This window comes from Notechis scutatus, chromosome 1 (assembly GCF_049901735.1).
Source record: "Notechis scutatus isolate UNSWTSFEM ecotype Mainland chromosome 1, rNotScu1.2, whole genome shotgun sequence".
Lineage (NCBI taxonomy): Eukaryota > Metazoa > Chordata > Lepidosauria > Squamata > Elapidae > Notechis > Notechis scutatus.
This window is the reverse complement of record NC_142009.1, coordinates 36,526,985-36,549,971: the sequence shown is the minus strand read 5'-3', so window position 1 is coordinate 36,549,971 and position 22,987 is coordinate 36,526,985. Positions and strand designations below refer to the sequence as shown.

The window sequence follows — 22,987 nt, the reverse complement described above, 5'->3', positions numbered from 1 at the left end:
CTGCCTCAGTGACTGGTTGAGAGAATATGAGATCCTCTGCTTCCCCTGGAGTATTTGGTGGGGGAGGGGTACCCGTATTATCCAGTCATGCGGTGTTCTTGGCCTTAAACAGCAGGGATTTAAATAATTGTGGGCGGAATATTCCTGTAAATATGGGGAGGTCAGGTGAGAGGCCTTCATTGTCAGACATCCCCCTTTCAAGCGGATCCACCTCTGACAATACCTGGTCAACGGTCTGTACCGACCCCTCCTCCATTTGATCCATTGGATCCCCTTGATCTCCCATATCCTGTGTGTACTGAGGGTCTCTGACAATGGGCAATGATAGTTCTGCGGAGGGGGTACCTGATGAAGATGTGGATCCGTGATTGCCCAGAGATCGTTCAGGAAGAGATCTGCAACCCGAAGCTGAGGGTGTTCATCCTGCCTGAATAGCCTGTTGGACGCCTGCTGCTATGCCCTTCTGGATAGCTAACTCCATCCACGCCCTCATGTTGGCAGGGATTTCCTCCAGAAGTTCCTCCTCTTGTCTGAGGCCAGCTGCAGTTGGCATGAATGTTGCCTCTGAAGCCCTCCTTGGGGAGAGAATGTTAGAAAGAGTCTCCTGGGGAGGTTGTATCGATATGCTGCTCCTTCTGGATAAATCCAGAAGGGCGGTTGGAGGATTCTGGGCCTGTGAGGTAGAGGGTATGATGAGTGGTGAAGAGGTGGGCTGTGCAGCTGCTTGTGCACGTTTTTCCATGATGGCGTCTGCGTGCATCTTTCTCTGCTGCCTTAGAGGTCTTTTTGGGCTCCGTGGACTTATCTCTATTTTTAGCAGTTAGTCTAGATCTGGAGTTATAGCTGCTGGCCATGGTAATGCCTTTGATAGCAATGGAAAGAGGCTATGAAATTAGGTGGCTGGAAAACCTAGGGGTCTGCTCCCTTAAGGGGCAGGGGATCCTGGAATAAATAGTTCCCCGATGCCTTTAGCAAATGTTGTCTCCTTGTTCTGTTTTGCTTTGTTATCTATTTATCTATATTTTAATAACTTAAAGATTTGTAGAATTTAAGTCAATCAAGTCAATTTTTGAATAAAGTACTTGTAATATCAAATATGGAGACCAGAACACCCCACTCCAGACCTGGCACCTATATGAGGGCACAGAGGTCTGTAACTGATAATTAGATCTGTTTAGCTGCACTCATTGCTTGTGGAATCCAGCAGTTCAAGTTCTCTATCATCCAGTGGACTGGAGGCAGGGACTCCCCCTTCTCAGGTCCTCAAGAAAAGAAACCTTGTTGGGAAACTTTCTTCACAGACAGCAACAAATACTCAGCAAATTTAACCACACAGCCTTTAAAATGCTGGCTGCCTCGTGGCAGAATGAAAACGGAAGCAGCTATCACCGCCCGGCCTGCTGAAAGCAAAACCGCTCAGTGGGAAGGCGTAGGAGCTAATTCCCCGCCCTGAGGTGTTCTGCGGGAAAAGCCTCGTAATAAAAAGGGGAAAAGGCTGCACTTTTAAATGGAAGCTTCAAACCTCGAAGGGACAGAGCGTTTACTCAGCCGGCTGGGAGATCGGAGAGATAAGCCTCTTTGTTTAAAAGTTTAAGGCAGCATGTCTCTGAAAGGAGAGGCTTTTAGCCTCAGGGCAGATTGGAAAGATAAGCCTCCCTGTTTATGAGGCTTTAGCCTCGGGAGGCTGGAACGTAAAAATAAAACAAAACAAAAAACCGAGCAAAATGACTTTTGGAGGTTCCCAGGGGCGTGGTTGGTGACAGAAACTATGGTATTACCTGACCTGAGAAATAAATCAGCTAAATCGCCAGTGTTCTGTTCCGACCAGGAAAACAATAACACAACCTGTCTGAAGAAAGGCTGAGCTAAAACTGGGGACGCTAAGGAGGAGTCTCGTGGAGGAGGAGGAGTGTCCTCAAGTTTAAGCCCAGCCTTCCTAGAAGGGACTGAAGCACCTCCCATCACTGGATGCTCTGAACAGCTCATGGGACAATTCCCAATCAATACATGAAATAAGGTTAGTATGCAAGTCTGGTTCTTGACAAATCCATGATGACTTCTGTTAATAATTATTAGGTCTGTGCAGAGCAATGTAACTTCACTGTGATGAAATGACCCCCACATCATGAAGCTAATGTGAATTCACTTCATTAAAATAAAAAGGTACCCGATTTACCTAAACAAAGTAAATCATAAACCTTTGGACTATCACCTCAGGATAAGACTTGTCTCAGCCTTTTCAACCTGTATTCACTGAAGTGCTTCCAGATTTGACAGATTTGACAGCAATTTTGGCAAAAAAAAACCTGGAGGAACCTCCAAGCTGGTTGCCTTTGAAATAAGTAATCCTGCAGCTTTCGCTGAAACTATTCTGGAAATGTTTCAACCAATACTCTGGCAGAAGGCTTCTGAAGAAGTCACTTAATAGTCTTCTCCCATGGCTCAAACTCTGAGAGAGAAGGCTAAGAAAATCCTTGAACTACAGTAGGAAGATGAAGCCTCACAAGCCTCATAAACTTTTAACATTAGTATGTGATTTTTAGTGATATTTATAAGAGTGAAGAGGAATTGTCTTGGGCCACATACAATATATACTATATACTTACATTTATTCTTTACACACAAAATGCCTTTATTGCTAGAGCTTGTTGAACAAATATAATAATGAACATGTAATTGGAAATTTTTTACATTTATGATCTATCCAATTATGTGTAGAAGAAGCTAAGCTAGAAGGCAGGGTTAAATATGTCATCAGTTTGGAGTAATTGTGTTGTCATAAAATACCTAAGCCTAGCCCACCCCCCCACCCCCAAATGAATTCTGTTTGCCCTTATTTATCATTAATTTATCTATGACCTTTAGTTGACTAGATTCTTGCCTTACAGGTAGCAATAATAAACTTTTCTGTGCTTTGAACTCAGTGAATGTTCCTGGTTAGTCATGCCTGACATTGTATGAAATCAAGTGATTGGGGGGAAAATTCAAAAATAATAAAGTTGACGACATTGTAAACTTAAGGAATTTTGGTGAACTATTTTTTTAGATTCTGAAACTGGTATATGCTATTCTTTAGAAATGTAAAGGTCCATAGCCAACTGTTCTTTCAAAACTCATGTGCCACAATAAAATGACCAAGATGCCTTACTTAAAGAAATTACTGTATTCATATTAAAGCAGTACTGAGCTTGCATTTCATCTTTTGCATTCAAGCATACAGGTCTCCTGTTCAAAATTATTTCATTTTAAATGCTAATAACTAAAAAACTGCTGTTTCTATTACACAAGGATATAATACAATATTATATAGTCCATGTAATCACTATTTTATTTCTTATTATTCAGACATGACCAAAATGGAAACTGACTTTTTAATTTAACTAGATTTTGCATAATGTGTTGTGACTTTCTCTCCGTTTTCATAGGTTCATTTTTATTGTCCTGAACCCTGTTGCTGCATTAATGAATGTTCAATTCCTCACCATTTCCAAAAAACAAAAATGAGATTTTGTAAAACTGCTGCTATAAGATGATTTCCTGCAAATTCTGTTTATTTCCTTAATATTAAGTTGCTGATAAGAGGCACATCTCTCAAAGGCCTAAAACTACTTGGTTATTTTGGATAACAGAGATAGCTGACAGAAAAGAATATAGTAGGTTAAGGTTGAACTGTGCAGTCCTTGGTGTTGTACGAACTTGTTTGTTTACAGACATTTCATTGCAAAACTAGGTAACACACTAGCAAGCACTGATGATGTTATCTGCTGGTAATGTATTATCTAGTCAGGTAATGAAATATGTGCAATCAAACAACCAAGTCAGAGAGTATCAGGAATTTCAGAGATATCGAATTCAGCATTGTGCAATGTGGTTTAAACATTAGTTTTTCTCCAAGCATTTTTCCAAAGTAATAATATGCATCCACTAACTGCAAAACACAAGTATAAAATGTCTGTGGGACTTAATACTTCTCCCTTAAATAAAGACAGAGCGAAACTAACAAAACTGTGAACTTTGAAATAATCTTTCCCAATCTTATGATAATAGACCTTTGTGTCGTGAAATGATTTGGAACAGATTAAGGACAAGTTAAAAAGTATTTGTTCACATTAAATATATTATCAGTTTATGGGCTTTACTTTCCTGAAGTATGTACTGACTTTAAGTTTTCTTTAAAAATAATTTAAAAGCACTATGGTGGACAGGTTTAATAGTAGGCTATTAGCATGATAAATGAGACTTGTATGTCCAGAAGCAATTTGAACTCTACACATCATTCTTCTTATGATCCTTCTGATTTTCACATCATCTTAAACTACTCCATCAGGCCATTGTATATTCCACCTGTTTCATTCGCGTTCTGTAGTATTCACAAACATGCTTTGAAATGTAAAATGGAGGCAGGATAATGGCACACAGTTTTCCTAATAAAATATCCAAAATACAGGGTAATGCACTACAAAGTTACTTCCATTTGATGCAAAGACAAGATATTTCTCAGAAGTGGCCAGAGACCAGATGTTTTGTACATTACAATATGCCACCACTTCTTTGCAGTCTATGTCTTCCAGTGACCGGGGTATATTTTGCAGTAATGTAGGGTAAATTGCTGTGTGGTAAGATTTAATATCTTAGTTTCAAATGATGAGAATAGGAGGAATATTTCTCCTTCACGATGTCCTGTTTATAAAACTTTCCTGAAAGGTATTAGCCCATTCTATGTAGGAAATAGAATGTTAGACTAGATCATTTTGTGTCAGTTTGATGGTTTTAGATTGGAACTTATAGATCAACATAACTGGAAAGCACAGTCTGAAGAAGGCTGCACTAGAGAGACTAGCTGATATGACTTTCCATGTTTTCCTCTATAAATGTGATTTTCAAAATTTCAGAAAAAAAAAAACACCCCCATCCATATATGTCTGGATGAAAGGCTCTTTATAGCTCACTAATGCAATATTTTCAAGCTTGGAGGACAGAACATACTAGTTCACAACCCGGATTAAGACAGATAATAAAGAATGATTTGTGAATAACATGTAAGAGATGAAAACTAGCATTCAGGGTTTATTATGTTTTCCTATGAAATATGCTGATGCTTTGAAAACAATGGAATATGGATGGTTACAGAACATAAACGTTGGAGATTTGGCATATGTGCCAAGCACAGCAAGGCATGTTACCTTGAGGGCATTAACCATCGCTTCAGGCTGCTGAGAAGATAAGGAGGCCTGTTCATTGAAGCTAGCTGGATGGCTCGGAGAACAGACATTCCCATCTGCCTCTGATGGCATCCTAATGGGATCCTTAGTAAAAAAAAATCAAAAGCTATTTAACAGTAAAAAAGTAGGCCAAGCTAATCAAACAAAACAATTCCCATACCCACCCTTCCTCTTTATTTTAATTCCCATTGGGCAAACACAAAATCCACACATATATACAATTCTAAAATGTGTATCATAGTCCCTCATAATGAAGGATGTTCCTGGTGCAGCAAATGGTCTTTGGGTGAAGTTTCTACATATTTCTGTCATATCAGGATAGTGTCAGCCCTATCAGATAGACCAGATTAAGAAACAGATGTGTCTGCCTAAAGCTACTTTAATAAGAACATTTGTAGCACACTAATAGGACCTTTCAAGTTTGAATCTGCTTCCTTTCTTCCCTCTTATATCTCCATGAGAATTGGAAGGGGAGGGGTCATCCTGTCTGAGACATTTATCTAAATCTTTTTCTTCATATGGGTTCAAACTACATTTATCTGATTGTTGCCTTGGTAACAATCTTCCCGCTATTTATCAAGACCATATCCTATAAGCTCTACAAATAACAACAAGCCTTGATTAGTCTTTGGAACCAAAATTTTTAACTTTGGTCCAATACAAATTACAGTAGGTTTAAATCCTACTGCAAACAAGTTCAATTTAATATGCCTTATTAATTTTCACAAGATTTAAGCATAGCTGATTCCATCAAATTGAGACCAAGTGTATTATTTTTACAAACGCAACAAGACCACACTGTATTAATCTAAGATATGGTATCTATCATTATCAGGAAGAGGGAAATGGGTTTACAAATCAGTCTCAGATCCACTAACCTACGCATTGTACATTAAAATGTCTGATCACAATCTCCATTTTCCAATGATTTTACTTGTTTTACACAAATCCCTTTGAAAGTAAAGTTCAAAATGCTTCCTGTGGTGTTTAAAGGAGTTCAAGGTGAAACTGCAGTTGCTGGGGCAACCTAATCCAGCCATTTGCTTTGGTAAAATGCTAAAAATATCCTTTCTGCAAGGAAGGTAATAATAGCTTGGCTAGTCACAACCAAATCAAATCAGATCAGATTCTTCAGAGATGCTTGTGATATTATCAACTAGCTTTGCCTCTCCCCCACCCTTCCATTTAATTAAAACATTGAGAAGAAACAGTCCGGGGGGGGCCGAGGCAGGGAAGGAGCGCACAATCTTAGTTAAGGATTGTCTTAAGCCAAAATGAACAATTTTTCAGGCCAAGTGAGGGATAATTTCCACAATGAATGAATGAACAAATGTAATATTTTTGACTCAATTGTTTAATTGGGTGCTCTATCTAATTTTAGAATATGTGTGGAGAACAGATCACACTTTAGATCGTATTTATGCAGAAATCATGAATATTGAAGAGAGTTCAGACATTTGCCTCAGATTTTTGTATGACAGTTTGCTTTTGTGCAAGCTCAATTCCTGCAAGTTTTGCAACATCTTAAAACTGTCTGAATCTAGCTCCTGCCCATTAGATCTCTCCATAGCATTTTATGAGAGTTTGCCTAAGTGGTAAATGCCTTATTCCATCCAATTGCTCAGTCATTTTATTATGCAAGCTAAAATAAAGTTTTTCTTCTTTTTAATAAAACCCATTTTAAATCACAAGGTAAGGCTGATGTTCTCTAGCCATTATCTCAAAACTGTTAGGGCCAGATATACGTTACAGAGTTGATTTTCCTATGGTTATTTCTATTATGCCCAGTTTATGCCTGAATAAATTCCCAGGCTGCGAGAGAGTTTCATTTCTATCACATGCTGTCTTCCACCCACCCCTGACCCTGGGAAGATGGTGGTGGCGGAGGCAAACTATTATACTAGTGTAGACAGACATTGTGCCATGCGCCCCAGGACAAGAGAGGTGGAAACAAAAGAGGCAGGTGGAGGAGTCAAGACCCTTTCACCCACAGCATGTCTTCAACATGTCAGCTATAAATGTCTCCTAAAATTGGTATCATAGCTGCCTTTCATTCAGAAATTTCCTGCATCTGTCTCACACACACTCTCACACAAATACACTTGAAGCACTGTCAAAACAACAAAATTACAAATATAAGAATGTATAAAATTACAAATATAAGAACATGCTGCTTGAACTTGAAGTGTAAAAAAGAAAAAAAGTGTGTGTGTGTGTGTGTGTGTGTGTGTGTGTGTGTGTGTGTGTGTAAATATGTTGTTGTCAGTTGCAAAGTCATGTCCGACCCATTGCAACTCCATGGACAATGTTCCTCCAGGCCAAAACTGATCCACTGGAGAAGGAAATGTATGTGTAAATATAAACAAGGTAAGATATCATTTCCATGATGAAATAATCCTTTTATAGGGAATGAGAAATCTAATTGGTGTTGGATCAAATAACTATTGGAGAATAATTGCAATGGTTGTTCAAAATCTGGGTAGCAGAGAGCAATGTAAACCACAATGAAACAATAATCTGTAACTCTTATTACCTGCAGAGAAAGACTCACCATTTGTAAAGTGCAGGTGATGATGATTAATACAAGTTTGGTGCCAAAGCATTATCTATAATTAATTCCTTATACTTCTATATTCTGATACTAGAATAATAAGATTTTTAAAAACATATGTGGCTTTAAAATATATACAATGCTCAAAAAAAATAAAGGGAACACTTAACAACACAATGTAACTCCAAGTCAATCACACTTCTGTGAAATCAAACTGTCCACTTAGGTAGCAACACTGATTGACAATCAATTTCACATTCTGTTGTGTAAATGGAATAGACAACAGGTGGAAAGCATAGGCAGTTAGCAAGACATCCCCAATAAAGGAGTGATTCTGCAGGTAGTGACCACAGACCACTTCTCAGTTCCAATGCTTTCTGGCTGATGGTTTGGTCACTTTTGAATGCTGGTGGTGCTTTCACTCTAGTGCAGGGGTGGGCAAACTACGGCCCGCGGGCCACATTCGGCCCGTTGGTCTGTCCAATGCGGCCCGCCCCTGAAAAAAAATCGCTGCCATTGGTCTGTCCAATCCGGCCCGCCCCTGAAAAAAAATCGCTGGGCGTGGCGTATTGCCCTGTGCCGCGTGGCCCCCAAAGCTGCAAAACAGTGCGGAGCGATCTAGGGGTAGGAAAGAAAAGAAATTTGCAAAGGCCTCGGCTGGGAGTTCGAAATCACCTTCGAGTGCGACCTCTCCGAAGGTGAGTCCCCGCCGATCCCCCTTTTTTTTCCGGGGCTTCCAGGCTTAAACTTTGCAAAGGCAAAGCTTGCAGGCTGGAGCATCTTCCCGCCGAGGAGCGGGAAGGGTTCCACCCGGCGGGCGGGGCGGGCTGCTTGGAGCCACCTAAAGCTAGGCCGCTGCTGGTGGAGCCTTGCCCTGCCTTGGTGCCCCGTTTCCCGGCTCGGCGGTCCTGCTCGGGCGGCACTTTAAAAGCCTGCTCCCAGCACCCGAGCAACTTCCCAGCAACTTTCGGCTTCGTTTTAACTTGCGGGCGCTCGCGCCTGGCCCCGAGCCATGCGGCGGAGGGGAAGCCCGGCGGGTGGGCAGGCAGGCGGGCTGCTTGGAGGAGGCGACCCGGTGGCGCTCCGGGCTTCCCCTCCGCCATGCGGCTCGGGGCGAGGTGCGAGCGCCCGCGAGTTAAAACGTAGCCGAAAGTTGCTGGGAAGTTGCTCGGTTTTCCGAGGCTTCAAGGGCTTTGCAAAGGCAAAGTTTGCAGGCTGGAGCGTCTACCCGCCGAGGAGCGGGAAGGGTTCCGCCCGGCGGGCGGGGCGGGCTGCTTGGAGCGGGCTGCTGTGCGGCTCGGGGCGAGGCGCGAGCGCCCGCGAGTTAAAACGAAGCCGAAAGTTGCTGGGAAGTTGCTTGGATTTCCGGGGCTTCCAGGCTTAAACTTTGCAAAGGCAAAGTTTGCAGGCTGGAGCGTCTTCCCGCCGAGGAGCGGGAAGGGTTCCGCCCGGCAGGTGGGGCGGGCTGCTTGGAGCGGGCTGCCGTGCGGCTCGGGGCAAGGTGCGAGCGCCCACGAGTTAAAACGAAGCCGAAAGTTGCTGGGAAGTTGCTCGGATTTCCGGGGCTTCCAGGCTTAAACTTTGCTCGGGCGGCACTTTAAAAGCCTGCTCCCAGCACCCGAGCAACTTCCCAGCAACTTTCGGCTTCCTTTTAACTCACGGGCATCGCGCCTGGCCTCGAGCCGCGTGGCGGAAGGGAAGCCTGGCGGGCGGGTGGGCAGGCTGCTTGGAGGAGGCTCCAGGCTTCCCCTCCGCCAGGTGCGAGTGCCCGCGAGTTAAAACGAAGCGGAAAGTTCCTGGGAAGTCGCTCGGTTTTCCGGGGCTTCCAGGGCTTTGCAAAGGCAAAGTTTGCAGGCTGGAGCATCTTCCCGCCGAGGAGCAGGAAGGATTCTGCCCGGCGGGCAGGCGGGCTGCTTAAACTTTGCTCGGGCGGCACTTTAAAAGCCTGCTCCCAGCACCCGAGCAACTTCCCAGCAACTTTCGGCTTCCTTTTAACTCGTGGGTGCTTGCGCCTGGCCCCGAGCCGCATGGGCAGAGGGAAGCTCCAGGCGGGCGGGCAGGCGGACTGCTTGGAGGAGGCTCTGGGTTCCCCTCCGCCAGGCACGAGCACCTGCGAGGAAGAGTTGCTGGGAAGGCTTTAAAGCCTGCTTCCAGGCTTAAACTTTGCAGCAACTTCAGCAGGCTGGGCTCCTTTTAGGAGCAGGGGATGCTGGCAGGTGGGGTGGGCTGCTTGAGCCACGCGGCGGCTCGGGCAAGCGTGCGGCGCCACGGTTAAACGGCGGTTGCTGGGAAGTTGCTCTGAGGGCTTCCAGGCTTAAACTTTGCTCGGGCGGCACTTCCCTGCTCCCAGCACCCGGCAACTTCACAACTTTCGAGCTTCCTTAACTCGCGGGCATCGCGCCTGCCTCGAGCGCGTGAAGTGGGCAGGCTGCTGGAGGAGGCTCCAGGCTTCCTCCGCCAGGTGCAGTGCCCGCGAGTTAAACGAGCGGAAAGTTCCTGGAAGTCGCCGGGGCTTCAGGGCTTTGCAAAGGCAAAGTTTGCAGGCTGGAGCATCTTCCCGCCGAGGAGCAGGAAGGATTCCGCCCGGCGGGTGGGCGGGCTGCTTAAACTTTGCTTGGGCGGCACTTTAAAAGCCTGCTCCCAGCACCCGAGCAACTTCCCAGCAACTTTCGGCTTCCTTTAACTCGCGGGCGCTCGCGCCTGGCCCCGAGCCCCGCGGCAGAGGGGGAGCCCGGTGGGCGGGCAGGCTGCTTGGAGGAGGTGACCCGGTGGTGCTCCGGCAGCAGCAACAGGCAGTTTCGCCCAGGCTCCGCTCAGGTGTCCGGCTGGGGCTGTCAGGAGTTGCTACCACCGGCACAGCTCCGTGCGGCTCCAGTCCCACGTTGCCTTGGGAAGGAAAAGGCAAAACCAGGAGCCGCTGAGCGTGAGCCTCCAGTGCCGCTGTTCCCGTTGCAAAGCACTGCCGCGGCTCTTCCTTTTTGCCTTTCCCTTCCCAAGGCAACGTGGGACTGGAGCCGCGCGGTGCCACGCCAGCAGTAGCAACTCCTGACTCAGGGGGCCTCCGAGGGGAGGGGAAGGAGGAGAAGAGGGGGTGAAGGGTGGGGGGGGGGCGATTCCCAAAAAATCTTGTGCTGACCCGGCCCGTCTATCAAATTTTAAAAGTCAATGCGGCCCCCGAGCCAAAACGTTTGCCCACCCCTGCTCTAGTGGTAGCATGAGACGGAGTCTACAACCCACACAAGTGACTCAGGTAGTGCAGCTCATCCAGGATGGCACATCAATATGAGCTGTGGCAAGAAGGTTTGCTATGTCTGTCAGCGTAGCGTCCAGAGCATGGAGGCGCTACCAGGAAACAGGCCAGTACATCAGGAGACGTGGAGGAGGCCATAGGAGGGCAACAACCCAGCATCAGGACCGCTACCTCCACCTTTGTGCAAGGAGGGACAGGAGGAGCACTGCCAGAGCCCTGCAAAATGAACTCCAGCAGGCCACAAATGTGCATGTGGCTGCTCAAACGGTCAGAAACAGACTCCATGAAGGTGGTATGAGGGCCCGACATCCACAGGTGGGGGTTGTGCTTAGAGACCAACACCATTCAGGACTTTTGGCATTTGCCAGAGAACACCAAGATTGCACACATGATATTCTTCCGATTAAAATCGAATTCCGATTTTCATCGCGCCCCCTCCCCCTTCTTCTCCTCCTTCCTCTCCCCTTGGAGGTCCCCTGAGTCAGGAGCAGGGAAGCAGCTGCCCAGCTCTGGAGCTGATCCACACCACCGGCTGGAAAGGAAGGGTGTTGGTGTATGTGTGTGCGATTTCTTGGCGCGCGGCGCTGGGTCTCTTTTGGCCGGCCCCGAAAGAGCGCACGCGGGGCGGGCGGTGGTGATGCGGGAGCGAATGTGAGAAGGAAGCGAACCTCGTTGCAAAGTGGGTTTGAAACTTGCACTCCAGAGGCTTGGAATTAGTCCGGGTTTGGGGGAGAACGGAGAAAGGTGAGGCTGGGCTGCTCCAGGAGGAGAAGGTGGAAGGTGCCCTGGGGTCTGAGCCGCTCGCAGTGGAAACCACCCTTAGCCCGACGCGGGGAGAATGAGCGAGGTTAGCGCCTCGGTTTTCCCTACCGGCGAGAATTGGGAACGAGGGGCAGGGGGAGGCACGCACACACCCACAGCTCACTTTCCCAGCTTTGCCCAGCCCTCGCGGCTCTGGCGCGGCCCTGGAGGGCAGCGAGCGCCTCCCGCCAGACCCTCCGCTCATCCTGCCAGGGCCGCGCCAGGCGCTGGGCAAAGCTGGGAAAGTGAGCTGCGGGTGTGTGCATGCCTCCTCCTGCCCCTCGTTCCCACCTCGCCGGGAGAGCCGCGGCTTTCTCAGCAAGCAGGAGGAACTGGCTGCAGCCCTCTCCTCCGCAGCGCAGACGTTGACCTTGCAGGGAGCGGCGGGCAGGGCGAGCGGCGGGCGGGCGATTTCTTGGCGCGCGGTGGGGGGTCTCTTTTGGCCGGCCCCGATTTTTTTTTCAGAGGGGAATATCATGCCTGGATTGGCAAATTCGCCACTGGCACCCTGTGCTCTTCACATATGAAAGCAGGTTCACACTGAGCACGTGACAGACGTGACAGGGTCTGGAGACGCCGTGGAGAACGTTCTGCTGCCTGCAACATCCTCCAGCATGACCAGTTTGGCAGTGGGTCAGTAATGGTGTGGGGTGATATTTCTTTAGGAGGCTGCACAGCCCTCCATGTGCTTGCCAGAGGTAGCCTGACTGCCATTAGGTACTGAAATGAGATCCTCAGACCCCATACGTTGGTGCGGTTGGCCCTGGGTTCCTCCTAATGCACGACAATGCTAGACCTCGTGTGGCTGGAGTGTGTCAGCCTGCAAGACGAAGGCATTGATGCTATGGACTGGCCCGCCCGTTCCCCAGACCTGAATCCAATTGAGCAAATCTGGGACATCATGTCTCGCTCCATCCACCAACGCCAGGTTGCACCACAGACTGTCCAGGAGTTGGGGGATGCTTTAGTCCAGGTGTGGGAGGAGATCCATCTGCCACCTCACCAGGAGCATGCCCAGGCATTGTAGAGAGGGCATACAGGCACGTGGAGGCCACACACACTACTCATTTTGACTTGTTTTAAGGACATTACATCAAAGTTGGATCAGCCTGTAGTGTTTTTCTCCACTTTAATTTTGAGTGTAACTCCAAATCCAGACCTCCATGGGTTGCTAAATTTTATTTCCATTGATAATTTTTGTGTGATTTTGTTGTCAGCACTTTCAACTATGTAATGAATAAAGTATTTAATAAGAATATTTAATTCATTCAGATCTAGGATGTCTTATTTTTGTGTTCCCTTTATTTTTTTGAGCAGTGTATTAAAAGACTGCATGATTTCCTTTCAGATGCAGACCACATCATTTTAGCAACAGTTACAGGACTTTGTACTCTCCAGGCTAAGATAATAATAACGTTTAATAGAATTATTATTTAAACAATATTTGCTGCAGTAATATTTATCGAATTATTTGCCTTCAGGAAGATGTTAATTTATTTGCTAAATAGCAAGCCCATTTTGGCATATTACCAAAAATTATACAATATAGAAGGTTTTGGTTCTTTTCTTGAGCAGCTGTGATCAGACATTCTGTGGATGTCCTTATATGTTCTTCTTAAATATATATAAAATATAAATGGTCGCCTAATTCAAGCAACATGATTCTTCATAGTGCTTGAGGGATACAAAACAATTAACCAAAATATAGGAGAAAAATTAGACATTAAATTCTAAAGGTATGGGGGTTGATTCCAGGAATGGGATTCAAATTTCTTAACAACCGGTTCTGTGGGTGTGGCCTAATTTGTGGGTGTGGCTTGGTGAGCATGTGATTGGGTGGGTATGGCTTACTGACTGGCCGTGGCTTGGTGGTCACATGACTGGTTGGGCGTGACTTGTATGTAAATATTATAAATATTTATGTAAATATTGAATTTCTTATTTAAAAAAGAACAACTTTTACCCAAAATCACAGATCTTTACTCACAGAATCACAGATTCACTCACAGATCTACCTTTATGCAATCTGCCGCCTGAGTCTGTCACATAAAATTTGCTTGCAAGGAAACTCACAAAATTAACTTACAACACACCATGTATGTAAATATTGAATTTTTTTAATAAAAAAGAGCAACTTTTATTCAAAATCAGGCAAAGCGGGCAGGCAGATTGAGTTGCTCACAGAATCACAGATTCGCTCATACATCTTCCTTTCTGCAATCTGCTGCCTGAGTCTGCACTGAAAAACAAAAGCTTCAGTCCTAGGGAAGGTTCAGCTCTGTTCTCAGGCCACTTCCCCCTCAACCCCCTGAATACCATCCCTGACTGGGCCTCAGGGAAGCCTCCTGGGTGAAGGCAAAGCAATGATTTCCTGCTTTCTAGCTAATTTAAATCTTGTGGCACAATTGATTGTCGGAACAGCTGATCATCAGAGGGGAAAAAAAGGAAAAATAGCAACTTACCAAAAATTAGGCGAAGGCATAAGTTGGATGGCATGCAGGCCAGGTAAGGAATGACTGGGCGGGAAGGGGAGGGGCAGGCAGGGAGGGGAGGGGAGGGGCCAGCCAGTGGCACAATTTGCCAGTTCTCTGAACTGTGCAGAATCATAACAACCAGTTCTATAGAACTGGTCCGTACTGGTAGAATCCCACCCCTGGTTGATTCCAAAGGGCAAGGACCACCACTAGGAACACATATTTCCTGGGTCTAATAATATGATATTGTTTCAGAGAAGAGACCTGGAACATAGTTCTACTGTACATACTGATGCCATAGTTCTGGACCAACTGAAGCCTTCCGTCCTTCCTTCCTTCCTTCTAATGGCAGACAGAGGCTAAGTTAAATAATGGATATAAAGCAATTCTTTATTAAATTATAAGTACATTAAGTTCTTGTTATCATCAGGTTACTTGAAGCCATTTTAAGGGATCAAGGAAGCAGAGAAATATCCCTGAGAGAAATTTTGACAGGAAAAAAAAGTATGCAACAGCTTAGTCATAATAGCACTCAAGGAAATCATTTTCATTTATTTAGAGCTGACACTTAAAAACTCAGATTATGTCTGATACACTATACATTGTTCTGGAAAGATAATTATTTTTCCTCAATTTTAAACTAGAGAAGTATTTCTCCAAATTTGGGAGCAATTAAATCTTGGAATCTCTAGCTAAAAGAACCCCATTTAGAAAGTGATAGGTAATTCCTCCTCTTTTTCTGATGCTAATACCAGCCTTTCCTTGTCCTGCAAATACATTAAACTTTAACTGCTGTAGTATACCTACTAACCAGTAATAAGAGACTTGTGCTGGATTATAGGAATGTTAGTTCAGTACAGCTGGAGTGTTAGTTCAGTATAGCTGGAGGGAGTAACATTCTGAGAAACTGAGGAGGCCAACAGTCTAATGCAAAATACTGAATGGAAGAAGAGGCAATGGTCAGATAAAAGGGATCTGAACCTAGACAACAAAGTAACTTGAAAAACATCTCACACAAGTCCCTCCCTAGTTTGAATGGAGATGAAAGGAGGGAGGGAGAAGCATATAGTTTTTACTATAAACAGATTCTACATAATAGGATGGACGGCTGAATAAAGAAACATCCTCTTCTTCTTTACTCTGCAGAATTTTTTTCAATTTGATGGAAACTGAAAGATGCTTGTGCAGTCAGTATATGCAGCTGCAATTTGTCCCAGTGCAAGATGCCAGGAAAGAGACAATTCCAGTTCTATTGTAGTAGAGGAGAGGCATGGAGAGGCAGTTGATAGCCTCAACTCTTGAGACAGATTCAACTCAACTGAGCTTTCTTGCATTTCATTAACTTATGTCTCACAACTCTCTAGTATACTGCTTGAGAAAAGCCAATCTAAACCTTTGTAATGTAGTTTCTATCAAAAGTAAAAACAAATGTTTCTCCAGCTCTGAAGCATTGCTCTTTTAAAAATGATCTCTTTTTTACTGTAATCAATAAGTACTGGAACAAGTGCAAAACCCAATGTTATGTGTCCAGTTCATTGTCTTGGATGGTATCTCGTTTGTCATCTTGCTTCTTTCAGAAAATGTCAAGCTGGCTGCCACTTCCCCCAGCAATTTCCCCTTGACAAGCAAGAACAGCCAAAACCTAGAGAGTGGGAGGGAGTACATCAGTATCCTCAGGACAGGCATGCCTTAAGAGATTTTCCAATAGGCTTGATTCTTCTACCCAGCAGCTATTGCTCATTTGGCACTGGGGATGCATTTGGGAACAGCTTCTGCTCTTTAATCTCAGTAAAAGAAAGAAAAAAGCCAGCTGATGAAGCATATTGTGCCCTGATGGTCAGCTTGGCATTCCAGCTTTAATGTCATTCCTTCCCTTCCTGTAACTAGCTTAACCTTTAGGACAGCCAAAATAAACTATGTGCCTGCAAACTAGTCTCACGAAATCTCAACAGCTTCGAAACCAAACAAACACAGAAAAAGAAACAATATTAATGTATCTGGAACAGTGACAAAAATTCAAATACAGAGATAAAATCAGAATTATGAAATAAGAGCTTCTTTTATTCTACTGAAAATCAAATGCCTTGAGAGCTCTGATTTTGGTGTTATTCTCATGGCCAATGTCATCAATGGTGTCATAATCAAGACCAAAATTAAGGCAAATTTTAATAAAAATTATCTAAAAGTAATTTTAGTGTATCTAGTTATTTCATTTTAAGTCCCTTTGAATATAATACAATTTTGCTGGTATTTATTTCAAAGACACCTCACCATCACAAATGAAGGGAAGTTTAAAAAAACCCTGTGTAATCCAATTCTCAAAACATCTCTCATTTTAAAAAATATTTCCAAATGAAGAAGAGCCAGAGTAAATTGCTATTATCTGTTCATCTAAACATAGCTGCATTTAAGATTTTGATCCATTCTAGTTTCCAAACAGTGGCGGAAGAAGACCAGGGAACAAACATGACCCCTACTCATTCATAAGGTTCCTCCTAATGAGAAGTGAGATAAAGGTCCTGCAGATAATACTTGTGACTGTTGCAGAACTCTGTGCTGCATTATATCAATTTTCCAATCCTTTGTGTATTTGAGAAACTCCATCATTAATTAATTAATTTTATATGGCCACCCATTCACACAAGCTGACTCTCATCTATGCACAATCATCTTTGGTTACGATGACCTTCAAAACAAATGCTACCACAAGGTATCTACTGAGGGTTATTAAAAAGTCTTACCTGAGGGAAGGTACAGAATATGGTGGCCAGATAGGGACAGCTCCTTGTCACTCCCAGGGAACACTTGGGAGGCTTGAGGAAGCTTGAAGAAGCACTATACCCTTTAAAAGCTTCAGAAAGGGGAGACATTGGAAACAAGAGATTGCTAGTCAAAGGAAAGCCTCTGCCACATGCATGTTCAGCAGAGAGTTCATAGAAATGGGTGGATCCCATTTCCTTTCAGGAATAGACTATTGCAGAATAATTTTGGAAGTTTGGTTTTTTGAAATCAGCTGGTTGACCCCCTTATAAATCCATTTTGTGTTCTTAAGGGAGATGTTCCAATCAACTTTATCATGAGGGGGGAAAGGATATCTTTCCCTGTCCTGGTAACTTGGCTTGTCACCTTCTGAAACAGGGTTCAGCGCATGATTCTCAAAAGATCTGGGAGGGAAGGGAAGGGAAGGGAAGGGAAGGGAAGGGAAGGAAGGAAGGAAGGAAGGAAGGAAGGAAGGAAGGAAGGAAGGAAGGAAGGAAGGAAGGAAGGAAGGAAGGAAGGAAGGAAGGAAGGAAGGAAGATCAAATTGAATGAGTAAAGAAATAAATTATCTGCATAGCCACATTTGAATCCTGCTATTCCATCAATAAGTGACTTTGGGTCAGTCACTCAGCTCAACCTACCACACAGGGTTATTGTGGGGAAAATGGGAGGAGAAAGATATACTGGATATGTTCACTATCTTGAGTTATTTGTTAAAACAATAAAGGTGAGATACAAATAAATATATAAATAGGAGGATTAGGCAATTAGCACATTCAGTTTTGGTCATCTCTCTGTCTGGGCCATCCAGTTCTACAAAAGAACTCCAAGAAACTTCTAGGGGAATGATGGGAGAAGGTTGTTAAGGAGTTGAATATCAAAACCATTTCCCCCTTCCATCAGATAAATCATTAGAGATGATTTATATTGGATTCATTGATTGAAGCTGCCAATCTCACCAAGGAAATGATGAAACAAAGATTAAATTCAACAAACCAACAGGATTCACTCACTAAAAAACATTCTGAAAGGTCTACTAGGTCTGGACCATTCAAATATCCAGGGGAGAGGAGTCCTTCAAAGCAGGTACATCAACAATGAAGGCACAGCTCCTAGGTCCCACAAGACGGCATTGATGGGATATAAAACATGCCAACCCTACCAGATCTAGCACAGTAAGCAGAGACAGGTGGTCCTAAATAACCTGCCCTGTGCCACACAAGGCTTTATAGATAATGACCAACCTCCTGAATTGTACATGGAAGCCCACTGGGAGACTGGCAGATCATGGACCAGTGGAATGCTCAAAAGTGTCTGTGGCAATGCATTCTGAACCAGCTAAAGCTTGCAAATGTTTGTCAAGGTAAAGCCCCACACAGAGCATATTAAAGTAATGTATTCCATGAGTTTTCCATGAATAAGATCTCCCATTCCAGAAGAGGTGCAACCGGTCACAAAAAGTGCCCCTGGGCAAAGGCCCTTCTAGTCACCCACTTTTCAAGCAGGAGCTTGCTAGACCAGGAGGTTCTCTTTTGCCAGTTATGGCTGAAGAGAACGGCAGAGGAGACTAAAGGAAAAAATAAAGAAAAACAAATGAAGGATAGTAAAAATCAATAGCTGTAATTAGACTGGAGCTTCTGAAGTTTCCTTGGGCTATGCTGTTGCAGCATAGCAGTTTTTGTATAAATCCAATATAAAGTGAAGCACACAAGTACCTTACTGTTCAAGCAAATTACTTCCCTCTGTCATGCAATGCCATCTTCATTCTCATAAAATTGCAAAGTCAGTAAAATCACATGCACAGGAATAGCTAATTATTCAACTTTATTTGACAAGGCCATGTTGTGACAGTGAGTATAATCTGCCCTGTCTGAGAAGAAAAGCTTGAAGCCAAAGTGCCTGGGACCTTTTGAAAACTGAATTAAGGATAGTACAGTCCCAATACTAATGAGGAAGAAAACTCAGCTCACAAAGGGAGTTAAGACTAAAAAAAAAAAGGATGCTTTTGGGAAATGGAAATTGGAAATAGAATGGCTAGTGACCAAGACAGTTTGCAAAGATTCACCCTAGATATGTAGAAATGTGTTTAGGAAAGCAAAAGCACAAAATGAAATAAGGCTAACATGCCAGGAAAAATTGCAACAAGAAGTGTTTCTTCAAACTGTAGTAACAAACGGAAGGCAAAAGAAATGCTAGGCTCACTATTTGCTCCAAATGGAGAAACCTTAGCAGTTACAAAAAAAAAAAAAAAAAGGAATTCCTATTTGCCTCTGCCTTTATATTCAAAGGAATGAGGAAGAATAGACACAAGATGGGAGGGTCAGTTAAGATCTGGAAAACAATCTAGCTAATCTGGTGCCTGTAGGTCCTGATAAAGTACATCCTACAACATGGAAGGAACTGTTTGCAAATTGTTTTACCCCATTATCACTTTTCTCAGGCTTGAATAATGTCATTACCCCCACAAAAAGAGATTGTTATTTTAACCAAGTGTGGTGGTAGCAGCTGTTTCGAAGTGGATACTTGACACACAAAGCAAGCAAAGTAAATTGCTCCATTATCCCCAGGATATGGCCGAATTAAATCTTTGGAGTAATTACCTCCAGTTCAAGAAGTACTGTGTTAGGGCTTCTGATATTTTTCTTTTAGGAAACATGAATTGCTAGGAAAATGTCAGAAGACTTGAGAACAAATAGTTCCCCTCTTAAAGAAAGCGGGAGAAAAAGAGGATCCCAGTGATTCTCAGCCAGTGAGTCTGATATTAATACCTGGAAAGATGTTCGAGCAGTTAATGGAGCAGGTCACTTGTAAAGCCTCTTGAAGACAATATTGTGATTGCTAAAAGTCAGCATGGCTTTGTCAAAAGTAGGTCATGTGAGACAAATCTCATCTCCTTTGAGAAAAGTAACTACTTCAGTGGGAAAAGAAAATGCTATGGATATAATTCCCTTCAATTTCAGCATTTTTAATAGGCGGAGATGATGCAAGTACTTAAGGATATGCCTAGTGAAGACAATCTGAAGGAACTTGGAATGTTCAGTCTACAGAAGAAAGAAGCCTGAAGGGAGACATGATATCAGTGTTTAAATACACTAAAGGGTGACATAGAGAAGATGACCAGGAACTATTTTCTATTGATATAGAAGTCAAAAATAATCAGCCAAAGTTAAAGCTACCTAGGTTTTGTTTAAATATAAGGAAAAATTATATAATTGTAAGATATGTACAACAGAAGAATAATCTAACTACAGAGAGCCTGAGTTCCCCCTCTGGGTATTTTTAAGAAGTTAGGAAGTCACCTTTCAAGGATGGTTTAATTGATTTTCCTGCACACTGAGAAGGGTTGGAATGGTTGTTCCTTGAGGTCCCCTCCATATCCCCCATTTTCTGATTCTATGCATTACTAAATTAGATATTTTAAAAAACTGAAGTTTGTTTTCCCATTGAAAAGAAAACCTGCATCAAACAGGATGTTCACATTTCTAAGATGGTCAAAGTACAGAGAGATTAGATAGTACTTCATTGTATTCACTTGCCACACATTTGTCCAGCTATTAAAGATAGAATGCATCCGGAAAACATAGTGGCAAACTAATATTGTCATGCCCCTGTTAGGATCTGACTCCGAGGGAGAGGAGGAACAGACAACAGGGAGTGGGATGTGGCTCCGGAGGTTGTGGAGGAAACTGGGGAAGGGCACAGGCTGGCTGGGCACCCAGGCCCATCCCCTCTTCATCCTAGGGCAGGGGTGGGCAAACTTTTTGGCTCGGGGGCCGCATTGACTTTTAAAATTTGACAGACGGGCCGGGTCAGCACAAGATTTTTTGGGAATCGCCCCCACCCTTCCCCCTTCTCCTCCTTCCCCTGTCCTCGGAGGCCCCCTGAGTCAGGAGTTGCTACCGCTGGCTCCCGCGCTGCCTCGGGAAGGAAAGGCAAAAAGGAAGAGCCGCGGCGGTGCTTTGCAATGGGAGCAGCGGCACCGGAGGCTCAGGCTCAGCGGCTCCTGGTTTTGCCTTTTCCTTCCCAAGGCAACGCTGGACTGGAGCCGCACGGAGCTGCGCCGGCGGTAGCAACTCCTCACAGCCCCAGCCAGACACCTGAGCGGAGCCCGGGCGAAACTGCCTGTTGCTGCTGCCGGAGCACCGCCGGTCGCCTCCTCCAAGCAGCTCGCCCGCCCGCCGAGCTTCCCTCTGCCCCGCAGCTCGGGGCCAGGCACGAGCGCCCGCGAGTTAAAAGGAGCCGAAAGTTGCTGGGAAGTTGCTCGGGTGCTGGGAGCAGGCTTTTAAAGTGCCGCCGAGCAAAGTTTAAGCCTGGAAGCTCCAGAAATCCGAACAACTTCCCAGCAACTTTCGGCTTCGTTTTAACTCGCGGGCGCCGCGCCGCCCGAGCCGCACAGCAGCCCGATCCAAGCAGCCCGCCCGCCCACCGGGCGGAACCCTTCCTGCTCGGCGGAAGACGCTCCAGCCTGCAAACTTTGCCTTTGCAAAGCCCTGGAAGCCCCGGAAAACCGAGCAACTTCCCAGCAACTTTCGGCCGTTTTAACTCATGGTCGCCGCGCCTCGCCCTGAGCCGCACGGGCGGAGGGAAGCCCGGAGCGCCGCTGGGTCGCCTCCTCCAAGAAGCCCGCCTGCCCGCCGGGCTTCCCCTCCGCCGCGGCTCGGGGCCAGGCGCGAGCGCCCAGGCATGATATTCTTCCGATTAAAATCGAATTCCGATTTTTTGGGAATCGCCCCTCCTTTCCCCCCACCCCTTCTTCTCCTCCTTCCCCTCCCCTCGGAGGCCCCGAGTCAGGAGTTGCTGGCGCGGCTCGCGCTCCAGTCCGCGTTGCCTCAGGAAGGGAAAGGCAAAAGGAAGAGCCACGGCGGCGCTTTGCAACGGCAGCAGCGGCTCCTGGTTTTGCCTTTCCCTTCCCGAGGCAATGCGGACTGGAGCCGCGTGAGCTGCACCGGCGGTAGCAACTCCTGACAGCCCCAGCCGGATACCTGAGCAGAGCTCAGGCGGTGCGAGCGGAGGCCGCTGAGCAGCAGGAAAATGGAGCTGGGCCAGCCACAGACCAGCCTCCGTGCAACACGGTGCCGCCCGGCCCCGGCGCGAGGAAAGCAGCGGGCACTCCCGGGCGCGCGGCAGGGGTCTCTTTGGCCGGCCCGATTTTTTTTTTTCAGAGCGGAATATCATGCCTGGCGCCCGCGAGTTAAAATGAAGCCGAAAGTTGCTGGGAAGTTGCTCGGGTGCTGGGAGTAGGCTTTTAAAGTGCCGCCCGAGCAGGACCGCCGAGCCGGGAAACGGGGCACCAAGGCAGGGCAAGGCTCCACCAGCAGCGGCCTAGCTTTAGGTGGCTCCAAGCAGCCCGCCCGCCCGCCGGGTGGAACCCTTCCCGCTCCTCGGCGGGAAGACGCTCCAGCCTGCAAGCTTTGCCTTTGCAAAGTTTAAGCCTGGAAGCCCCGGAAAAAAGGGGGATCGGCGGGGACTCACCTTCGGAGAGGTCGCACTCAAGGTGATTTCGAACTCCCAGCCGAGGCCTTTGCAAATTTCTTTTCTTTCCTACCCCTAGATCGCTCCGCACTGTTTTGCAGCTTTGGGGCCATGCGGCACAGGGCAATACGCCACACCCAGCGATTTTTTTCAGGGGCGGGCCGCATTGGACAGACCAACGGGCCGGATGTGGCCCCCGGCCATGGTTGCCCACCCCTGTCCTAGGGCATGCAGGGAGAAGCGGATAAGGGAGAAACATGAATGGCGTGGTCTATGGGAGAGGAAAGGACCTTGATCTCCTTCATGGGCTGCAGCTGTGAGGACTGTTTAAAAGGACAAACTGCGCATGGGCCAGTGCTGGAAGCAAAGCATGAAAATATTTCTAGTTTGTCAGTTTTTATCTGAGTTCTGGCGTTCTTCCCAGTGTGTGTATTTTGATATCTGTAGACGTCTTGAA

At 45.6% G+C, this 22,987-nt stretch overlaps 1 protein-coding gene across 3 annotated transcripts in view; it reads right to left on the bottom strand.

Annotated features, from left to right (window-relative positions):
* The window catches only part of CCDC85A (coiled-coil domain containing 85A), a 141,316-nt gene that overhangs the window by 14,114 nt on the left and 104,215 nt on the right, over window positions 1-22,987 (bottom strand). The window contains exon 4 of one of the 3 annotated variants that reach the window (XM_026676725.2): window positions 5,184-5,306. The exons of the other annotated variants lie outside the window; for them this stretch is intronic. Coding sequence (XP_026532510.1) covers window positions 5,184-5,306 — 123 coding nt within the window. The remainder of the gene's footprint in view (window positions 1-5,183; window positions 5,307-22,987) is intronic. 3 annotated transcript variants of the gene reach the window in all.